The 11,702-nt window shown below is 33.8% G+C and overlaps 1 protein-coding gene across 1 annotated transcript in view; it reads right to left on the reverse strand.

The window, feature by feature from the left end:
* The window catches only part of LOC142159499 (uncharacterized), a 35,665-nt gene extending 24,410 nt beyond the window's left edge, over positions 1-11,255 (reverse strand). The window contains exons 1-2 of the mRNA XM_075214397.1: positions 11,161-11,255; positions 9,362-9,521 (exon numbers count right to left, since the gene is read on the reverse strand). Coding sequence (XP_075070498.1) covers positions 9,362-9,521; positions 11,161-11,255 — 255 coding nt within the window. The remainder of the gene's footprint in view (positions 1-9,361; positions 9,522-11,160) is intronic.
* Positions 11,256-11,702: the final 447 nt, after the last annotated feature.

Consider the following 11,702-nt stretch of genomic DNA (forward strand, 5'->3'; position numbering starts at 1 on the left):
TAACCAGCAGTCATTTTTTTTAATTGTTGAGGTTTAATTGTAGAGGTTGTAGAGACTAACATGTAGGTAGGATAAATAAAAAGGCAGTGGAAGCTATATAACTTAGTTGTGAAATATAAATGAGCGGGACAAAAATATAATGCTGGTGATGAAAGGGAGAAAACAAATAAAGAGACATAGCCAACAATCTCTCTATAAGTACATGCAGTTGTTCACTTAGTATTCTTGGAAGGACACTGGTACTTCATATTTTTGTCTTGTTTCCCCTGACCTGTGTACGCATAGTAGATGAACTAATTAAGCAATCTGTGAGTGTTTGAACTGGTCAGCATCCAAAAAAATAATGTGTCACACTCCTTGATCGCTCTCGGTTTGTGCTTCATACAGCTAGTGTGATGTTACTTCCTGCTACATCTTATAACTGTTCAGCCCACCCTGCTCCTGACAGACTTTACAAGAGGAAGAAGAAGGAGCATAGAGCGCTGAGAGTGGTTTTCCTATAATGTGTGTCAAACAATACATATAATATCTATTTGACAAATGTTACATATGAATCCAAGGCAATTTATAACAACATGTATTCTTATTCTATATAAACATAAACAAAAAAATAATGATAAATAATACAACTAATGCACATATATGTCTTGCAAGTCAATATAAAAACAAAATTATAAAAAATGCATATGTAATTGACACTTTATAATTTTGTTTTTATATTGACTTGCAAGACATATATGCGCATTTTTTGTATTATTTATCATTATTATTTTTTTGTTTATGTTTATATAGACTAAGAATAAATGTTTTTATAAATTGCCTTGGATTCATATGTAACATTTGTCAAATAGATATTATATGTGTTGTTTGACACACATTATAGGAAATCCACTCTCAGCGCTGTATGCTCCTTTTTCTTCCTTATATATCTATACAATGGGATACAACAGATATCCCTATACAGCAGCGTTTGTGTGTTTCCTATTGAATGTGAGATTATCGTCATAGCGCCAGGTGTTATTTTGTTTGTGTGAGATTGTACAAGAGGAAAAAACTTTGGTGCTCCCTTATACATAAAAGTTTGCCATGTGACAATATCCGCCATGTGACAATGCTTCCAATTAATTGTTAAAAAAAAAAGAAACTCCATGTGAAATGGGCAAAAAGAACAATATATATAATGTAAATGCATTTGTTATATGCGTGTACTAGCAATTTTATTAGTGCTTTAGAGATCACTGTAGGGTTCCAAATGCATTCACATCCGATGAGCACAATTTTTTTTACTAAGAAGCGTTACAATAAAACATACATAAAGCACATTTAAAAATACCAGTGGTTATGAACCCTTAAGGAGGCAGTAATCACAAAAAGAAAATTCAAAGGTTATTACACCTGAATCATAAGAAATTCTGTTCAATTTAAAAGAAAACAAAATCACCAAGAAAATTAGTACAATAGTGAAAAGAACGGAAAGTGCTTTCTCTTCATTAGTGAACAAATCTGTAACATTTCACTGATGACAGATTTACAAGGGAGAACTGCTGCAGACTAAGCTACAGTAATTTTTGAAAGGTTTCCCTGTGGACATAAATTATCTAGATGGACGATAGATGGATAAAGTAGAACAGTTAATTTATTAGAAAAAGAGAAAAAAAACTAATGCAACATTTGAAGACTTCTTTAGTAAAAACATCCTGAGGGCAATCAAGAGCCATTAGTATTTAACACATGTCAGTAGCTCCTGATGAAACACTGATAACATAACTGTTACTATGTATATTTACACCACTATTCAAAGATCTTCAAACACTAGAGAAGCCAATCTCCCTTCAAGGTATAAAAACTGTAAAAAATGTTAAATACAGTTAATTTAATCTTGCATTATGTTTCTCACATATGTTATGTAATGTAGTGAATTGTAAATTAAAAAATATATGATAACAAATATATATATATGTGTGCTGTAGAAAAGCTGCAGGAAAAATAGCCTAAAAAAGGGATAGGTGAGAAATTGTTATATAATATATAGTTCCTTCCCCATAGGCACTGTTTTGTAGTGAAAATAGTTTATGGTTTCAGATTGTTTTGCTCTGTAAATTCTTTGGATCTGAACTTATTTAACAGCAAATTGTGGGGAAAACTAGATAAGATTTACAGTAGAAAGCATCAAACTGGCACCAGGCGCATCACAATGTTACCTCAATGCGCCATTTCTGGGTACAATTGTGCATTGCCATACTACGCATGATGTAACTGTTTAAATCTGCATTATGAATAACCAGCACTAGTGCCATAGACTGGGCTGGTTATTGTTAAAGCCGTATGCATTTTGGGAAAAAATCATATTCATAGAACCCAAAGTTAAATATGGTTATATTTTAAAAAGATTTGTGTTAAAATTTTAGAACTGTAGTGTATAGTACTGTAAACCATGGAAACCTAGAATTAGGTGTTAGCTTAATAAATATGGTTGATGGGAAGAAATATTTTTGAATTTCTCTCTGTCTAATACAATTATTATGGATTTTGCAAGTAGTGGCCTACCCTATCAGCCCCATGCAAAAGTCAAAGTATTTTTGAAACAGCAATATAGGCAACAGGTGTGTCTGCTGACTCTTATGGAGGCACTCATCAACATCTATCAAAATTGACCTTATGTTAGGGTATTTAGACTGTAAGCTCCAATGGGACAGGGACTGATGTGAATGAGTTCTCTGTACAGCACTGCGGAATTAGTAGCGCTATACAAAGAACTGATGATGATGATGATGATGATGATGATGATGAAGATGTGTGCTCCATTCCCCATCAATGGCTCTTATATCCTTGTATCATCAATTAATTTTTTTGGATGGATACATCTTTATACTTGCTGCATTGGCCCTAAGCATATATGCTTTTCTGTGAATGTCATCAGTTCATGGGTGACAATGTGCCAATTGATGGTAATTCTCTGCCATTTGATCTAAAATCAGTAATACATGCTGGGGACAATTACTGACTGCTAGCAAGTTCCTGCCTGATGCATGAAGCTTACACTGCAGACTAGCAGGATAATTAACTAGCATATTTTATTATTGTTCTTAGAGTGATGGCATTTAGTATCACATATTAACAACATTGTTGTCCATTCCCATTGTCAAGAGATATATATAGCGTTGCAGTCTATTCAAGTATAAAAAAATGTCAGTTTTCTGCTTCTGATGGCACAGAAAACTTTCAAAACCCTAATGGAAAATTAAAATATAGATAAAAATGTACCTAATGGTAGAGTGATGATAGGCATCTGGCTAGTGCTACTTAACTACCTTACTAGGTAAAGCTAGAGGTGACTAGCAGAGCTCTTCATTTTTCCCCCACTGATCCTGTCTCTTGTTCTTCCAACAATCACCTTGACCCTGCAACCTAATCCACATAATAACAGTTAAGTTTTACTTATACAAACATTTATAAAAGTTGCATCAAAATGTTTTTTTCTCATTCCATCAATTTAATCTATTATGTGCAGCAAAATAAACTCCAAATAATGCTTCTCATATGTTCATATGTCCATTTATGGACCCCTCAGGTTAAGTGTTTAAACACTTAACCTGAGGAGTCCACACATTGCCACTTTAAATTAACATAAATGTAAGACGCGATTACGTGACACTGAAGTGCTGGAGAGCTGTGTCTTTGACATCACTTCCTGTCAGCATGCCGATACCATCGGACATCTGGACCTTCGGTTTGCAGATAAGTCTGTTTTTATTGCAGTCGTTTTTGTAGCCAATCAGATTTTTTGGGTAGGTATTAATGCTGTCGGAATCCTCGGCACCGTTAAAATGATTACTACCGAACCTAGACTACTGACACTCTTCTATGTCCTTTACTGTTAGCAGACATTGATCTCTTATTTTAAATTAATACAAGTAAAATATAAAAACAAAGGTTTCCTTGCCTGTAAGGTATTTGGTACCTCATTACAAGTGTAACAGTTTTATTTCTTATTAAACTACATATATACAGTATAAAGAGTAAATCTAGACAATTAAATATAGAAAATAATGCTATGTGCAAGGAATCAAACATGAAAGGAGGTCCATGTACAAATGACCTTATAAAATTGTATTTATATTATAGCTAGTATAAATGTGACATATCAATTTATGTAGTGTACCTGAAAATCCTTTTCTAATTAAAGTTCTCTGTACATTTTTATTATATGTATATTTTTCCATCTCATTTGAAAAATTGTCCAATAACGTTTTGTTCCTGAATGATCATTTTACTGCAAAACCAAATTACAAGTTTAGTTTGTGAACTGGATTATAATAGGAAACTCTCCCATTCTGACCTAATCATAAAAAACATTGTTATCTAATTAAAGATGCAAAACTCATTAAACTGACAAATAGTAGGTGCAGTCATATTATGTTTAGCTGTCCATTTCTCTTTTTGCAATTATTATTATTATTATTATTTTGCTTTATAAAATAGTGTAGCTAATTATATTAATAATTAATTATGTAAAATACAGTACATGTAGACAAATTATATTGAAGACTATCAGATTTCTTGAAGGGCATTAAATAAATATGATATGATGCCAAAATATGAAGAATACATTAGCAGAAATGATTTTAGTGTTAGTGTTTATGGTCGTGGCTTTAGTGAATAGCATAACAAATTGTAGTTACAGGTTTGGATGTCGACTTTTACTATTGTAGCACAAAAAATAAAATGTATGTCATTAACTGTCAAAAATGTACTAAACATTTTACTCCTAGACTTAGTAGTTGGGAAGCATCAAGCAAAGAAATTTGATGTTTAATACATGTACAATTTATCTTTTAACCAATTACATGTTTTTTTTTACACTTGCAAATAGTTTCTGAATTTAGATTTTGTATTCATATTTAAATTTAAGCACCGATTGTTCTGTTTCGAGTGCTGATTATAATAAACTATTAGACACAATTTTTTTTTTTAAAATAGAGATTGTTAACTTTTAAAAATGTATTATTGTATTTTTTAATTGTAATAACCTAAAAATAATTTTCATAATAGAAAAAAAAACATTTGACTGTATACCACTGTAATTAACAGTTTTTCAAGATGTGTATATGTTTCTCAGTCGATTTGATTGTTCTTAAAAACAATCAAAATACAATTAAAGTATTTGGGTAATATTTGGATGTTATGTAATTTACATTTTTTAAAAATACTGTTTTCTGCTCTGAGATGACCTGCTAATTTGCTACTAGCTCTCTAGAGACCTATATCAAATAATATTATGCCCATTACATTTTAGATACACTAATGTAATTTGAAAAAATTAGATTTCAGTTTATTACAGTTTTAGCGCATATTGTTTTAGGCTAAACATGCATTCTCATACATGCTGTGTTCTATTTGTTCGATTTGTTTCTTAAATTGAAAACTTAAAACAGAAGTGATAAAATGAAAATAGTAAAATAAGGTGAAATTCTTATTCTAAAGGACTGGATTGATATTGTAAATGATACTGTAGTACACGAACGGTTTATGTATACTAGTTGTAACTTGACTAATAAAAATGAGAACATTTAGTATCGGTGGAGGATTTCTTCTTATGTTATGGAAGGACTGCGGGAGATGTATAGTATTATGAGCTGGACAGACGCCTAGCCACTAATATTTTAATATTCGGACATTATAGATATATATGCTTATTTTGAAATTATAAAGACCACTTTTTGTGACTAGGTACACTTCACACAATAAAAAATATTAAACTGTTTTATTTATTCTTATTTTGCATGTTTAACCACCAATATTTTCTGATTTACACTATTCTTAAATATTGTAAGTTTGATTTTATGACACTGTTACTAGCCCTGCATGGGTTTAGCTTTAGTTTATTGTTGCTAAGATTTTTTCTATTAATGTAAAAAATTTCAATAAAAAATTTGTTTAAATAAAAAATCCCCAAATAAATAAATCAATAAAATGTTAAAGAATATGGTGAAATCTATGCAAGTTTGTTTTACAGGAACATTTAAGCATACCATATCACATCTACAGATGTAAAACTATGTTTGATGAAATATGTAATCTAGAAATTTGCTTTGCTATACAAAGTCCACCTGGAAAGTGAAATTATAGGTTGAGGCCTGATTTTCACCACCTCCGAGCAATTGAAGTGAAAAAGCTGCAGTAGCTCCTTGAAATAGTGCCCTCTCAAACCTTTAGATCTCATTAAAATAACCCCATGCTACAAAATAGAATCGGATTTTTGCCTGTGAATGAATAGCTAGGACCAGCAAGGAACACACAAACCAACCACATCTACATTTTGGACCTTTACAAATATTGCCATATAGGTTCACAAATCCATGTGCTTACCTGTAAAGCAGCTACTTCAATGCACAAACAGTCGCTTTTGTACTTTCAAAGAATGCTTAATGTGTGACTAACACAGAACAATTTATTGACCCTCTTCATTATTTCTCTTTCAATATGATGAATAGAATGTAGTTGTTGGTGACTGACTGATTGCATTGATAAATTATAATCTTTATGACCAGTTTTCCAAAGAAAGTATGATCATGTGGAGTTTGTTGCTTTTCTCACCATAGTAGTAATCAAGAAATGAGCAAATGCAGTACATCAGGACTCTGGAAGCAGACCTGATGGAGTAGACGAATGATGGGTAAGCACAAGGAAAAAAAAAATTTTATTTGCTTTTCTACTAGGTATCAGTATCTATGTTTTACTTCACCGTGTGTCAAGCACAGCTAAAGCAAGTTCACTGAGATGCAATCAGGTGATCGCTGACATCACAGAGTTGGGGAGTTGAACTCCCAAACAGTGTTTAAACCTGCTCTAGTTGTCATTTTCTAGCAGAGTATCAATTTTGCTCTTCTGAGCTCCTGAGCATGTTATCATGATAAATACTTGACTTCTGACTATTTGAACCTGGCTTTTTCTTGTTGTCCTGAGACTTGGATCCTGAATTTGTACTGCACTGACAGAATGGTTTTGACCTCGGCCTTCTGTGACTATTTTTCCCTTGCTTACTAATTCAGTTTTGTATTACCTGCATCCTGTTTACCATGGATAGTCTGACCTCTCTGCCTTCTGTGTTACTTTCTGTAGTTCTCCACTCACCACACTAAGGGACAGTTTGGTGGACCGTGACTTGGTTACTACATGCAGTCAAAACCATCTCACCTTGCTGCTATTCTCTGCTTGTTTCACTCCTAGCTGGTGTTGTGTCCACAACCCAGGTCCTGATAGGCAGATAACAAAATGGATAATAAGATAATCAGAAGGAACACAGAACAGCAGGACCTAGGCACAGATGATGGAAGACCTGAACCAGATGCTTGAGATGATTGTACATCATAAGGCGCCCATCTTACTTATTCAAAGAACATAACATCATAAAACTGCACCAAAAAACCCCACCAAAATAGAGATTGGATCAATAACTCTAATACTTTATGTTGAAGTGTTAAGGAATCATTTTGGATACAATAAGAGCAGTAGTAGTTTGCCTCATCATGTGGAGGTTAATCCTGCCATGAGTCAAAAGGGCAAAAGGCTTTTTTCTCATCCCTGCATGGTGATAGAATGAGAGAACAACAGACAAATAGATGTGTTTCTCTGTTTTTTCGAATCCATAATTAACTTGGTTAATTTGATCTTTAAAAGCTTGCATTTCCATAATTTAGAATTCTAAACTGTACAAATGTTTTGCCCTAGTGACCATCTGTTCTAGTCCACACACCACTGAGAAGGGCACAGGTAGCAATAGAAGCATTGGGTGTCTGACAACAGGGGGATTGTTGAGTAATCCTCCATATTTGTTTTGTTCTCAAACACATGTGTCTAAAGACACCACCCCAAGCTCATAGCACAATCTACTTATCAATGAAAATCAATTCCTGCATAGGGCTCCTCCCAGACAGAGATAAACAAAATTTCATATACAAGGCTTCACTGCCCTCTTTCCACAAAGATCTTTGAGCTCTCTAATAATGGTAGCAATACTGTGCCTTAGTATTTGGAGCATATAGTTAGTTTTGCATTTATACATTATAATTTTATAGTCTGTGATATACATGTGGTAGTATAAGAGTATATGGTTGCATATGTGGAGTAATATAGGAGTTTGTAATTTATATATTGTAATTTCAATTAGTGATACTATGCATTAATGATAGTGGTAATATGCATTTATAATTAGACTTTAATAATATGTGATATGTATGAGAATACAATTAGTGTGAAAGTGCTGTACAAAATAGGATTTGTAGCTTGTGCTGTGAGCTGTAGTTAGTAATGATGACAGTTGTAGCAGTGTTATATAAAATAGTATACCTATACTAGTAGCAGCAATATTGAATTAAGTAAGAAATATGAATGCTAAGCTAATGCTGTTAATTGGGAATTTCAATGGAGTCTGGGATACACACACACAATTAAGGTACATATACACATAGATATTTAAAATATAAATACACAATATATATTAAAAAAAACATCTCAAATAAAGATACATCTGCTTGCAATCTTTCCTAATATCAGTATCATTGTCCCCATAATATGTACCGTGTATATGATTGTAAGCTTCACATCTAGGTTGTTTGCTAAGTTATGTATGTGAAAAGTAAGTGGTACATGTGTTTAACAGTAAGAGTTAATATAGAGCAGAAGGAATAGTATTTATTGGCTACTCTGGAAATTTACATTTGCGAGTGATAAATTAATGAGAACAGTTATTAAATGTCAATAATATATTTAACTCACTATTAACTCATCAGTGCTATTAGCATGTCCTTTTACATGTACATATATTTGATATCTTATACTCAACTTACATTTTGTATTAACTATTGATGGTCTGTCTAACTGCATAAACATAACTGTGGGAAGATTCATAAACACATTTTTTCCCACAATATTATCCATTTATTATACCAATACAATAGGATATGTATTAACTAATGTTAGGGGAAGCTCTATCTGTTAAAAAAGTACCAAGAAATAAAATAACTATTACTTATTAAACAGACATATCCAAAAATTTGCCTGGTCATAAATGGGGGGAAAAGATCTAGTTATAAAGGTGTTACAGACCAGGTAAGCCACTATTTAACATTATTGAGATGCTTAATATAGCAAAAATAACCAAAGAAGTGTTTCTATATGTCCTTCTCTAGGAAGAAAATGCTTCTCTCACAAAGCAGGTAGAGAATTACTGCCAACTGTACAAATAGTTTACAATATAACTTGACATATATGATATGAATATGAAACATGAAATAAATAACTATGTTAACTAAGATGAATAACTGTCACAATAAGGTATTATAAGTTTATTTTTGCCTACTTTTCTTCGTTCTCCATTGATACCTCTCCACTTTTCAGCTTTTCGTACAATATGGCTCAGTTCTTGATTTGAAATTTCTAGATCATAGGGGACATGACAGACTCCTTCATCACAACTAATGCGTTGAAATATGTCCAGTATCCAACTTTCCTTATGTATCCTGTAAAACACATGTAAAAGTTACAACCAATTAAATTATGGAAGGCAATTATATACTATTATTTAGTTACAAAAACATCCATTTTCTGTGTCAAATGATTGTATATAACAATTAAAGATAAGAGAGACATTTTGGCGGATATCAAGTTTCCGTAACTATCAATATTTCACGGCCATTGAAACATTTCTATTAAACTTATTGGATGGTTACCATGTAGACATCATACAAAGTTCTTCTTGCCTCTATATATCCTAAAAATTTCAGAAACACTTAGAAAATCTTAGCCCTATATTAATAATCTGCCATAACTTGATTCCTATTAACTCAGTTTCTGGCCTATATAGGTTGATTCCTGTCTGCCTTTCATTGTCAGTTTTAACGTAATCAGCCAGGACCCTTAAAACTTTCTTCTGCTCTGAAACCTTATCTCTTGATTTCTGACTGGGCTTTCCATTAGCTTCTGATGTCTAAGGACAGGAAGCAAAATTCGGACTCACTACTCAAGTCAAATGTCAAAGTCATTAGCAAAGTCATTAGCAAGCAAACATAGTAATTGAACAAGCCAAAGTCAAAAACAGGTGGTCAGAACAAAAAAAATGATAGACACAAGGCTGGGAAAGCTCAAATAAACCTTACCAACAAAGCAAAAAATATCAGCAAGCATGCACCAGTGTGCATGCCTATCATCAGTAAGTGCACCTAGAAAGGTGCCCTTACGAAACCCTCAGAAAGGTGCCCACACTTAGAGAGGAGCCTAGACAGACAGGTATGCAATGACTACAATACCAGTGGGAGCTGGAATGATTTGTGACAACTTAATTCACGAACAAGACACAGTCGTGAAACATAGAAACAAATGTTTACATGTTAGGTTTATTGATGGTGTAGGTGTGTGTATAAGTTGGAAGTGAGTAGACAAAAAAAATCACAGCCTCGCTATGTTTTGGGGTAGAATATAAGTTGTCTGGAACAACCTACATACTACATGACACATGTTATCTTGGGCGAGTGTTTGACCATTCCACAAAATATATAACAGAGAGTGATAAGATGTTAATTAAATGCTACAACATTTTTTTTTGCTTTTCTTAACATGTGTGGGTGGGGAATATACATTTTTCTTTTTTGAATTGAATTTTATGTAAAAACTGTGGGTGGAGTAATATGGTGCACAGCAAGTGTAATGTGTACAACACAAGAAGTAGCATGAGTGCCATCACTGCAATCCCAGTTGCTTATTATTCATGTCTCCACATCTCAGGGGATCTGGAGTACCCAGAATGTCTTAGCACAAGTGTTTATTGGGCCACAGAGTGTATTTATGGTAATGTAATTAACAGGTTAAGTGGTACTCGGTGGTTGTATTTACACAATATATTTTTTACTAGCAGCAAATTCTATTGGAAAGTGATGACCTTTAGCCTTTATTGTAAATGTTACAGAACTTACTGGTCTTCTCAATTTTCTTTAGAAATGAAAGGTCTGACTTATCAAGGCACGTAAAACAAACATAAAGTGCGTTGCTTTAAAAACTTACGTAATTCGGGCATACGCACATCCGTATTCAACTACAAGCGGGTCTGGAGAAACGTCTCTTGTTGAATAAGAATTTAGGTATGCCCTGTATCACGTATCTCACTGGTTTAGTTCCATTATGATCCTTATGTACATTGGTTTCCCTTGGTTACTACTATCCGCTGTACAGCCTGGCTTTCCTCTATCCTCGGACGCCATCTTGCCAAGTATTCTGCACATGCGCAACCTCGGGAACCTTTAAAACCTCTGCTCCGCAGTGATTGGATGATTACCAGCCAGTTCCCTTTATAAGGGTCCTTCTCCTTCCTATGGGTGTCAGATCATCAGGTCTCCCTACCTGATAGGAAGCATCACCTCTGACTCCTGTTCGTGTTTATACTTACCTTTGTTCCTAACTTCGTGGGTTAGGCCGTTCATTCATTGGTTGCAACATCACCCGTTATCGGTCCTGTTCCGAAGTTATAACACCTGTGTGGATTTCAGTGCTTCTGCTCTCTGCAGCTCATCACTTCACAGCTACGCCTGTTCAGCCTGTTCAGCCTAACCCGCTGCTAAGTCCTGTGACTATAGTGCTTCACCCAGCATTCGTCCTGTTCCTGAATTACTACACTAGCGTATACCTCAGTCCTTCTGAGTCCTGCAGCT

Source organism: Mixophyes fleayi, chromosome 5, assembly GCF_038048845.1.
Source record: "Mixophyes fleayi isolate aMixFle1 chromosome 5, aMixFle1.hap1, whole genome shotgun sequence".
NCBI classification, from domain to species: Eukaryota; Metazoa; Chordata; class Amphibia; order Anura; family Limnodynastidae; genus Mixophyes; species Mixophyes fleayi.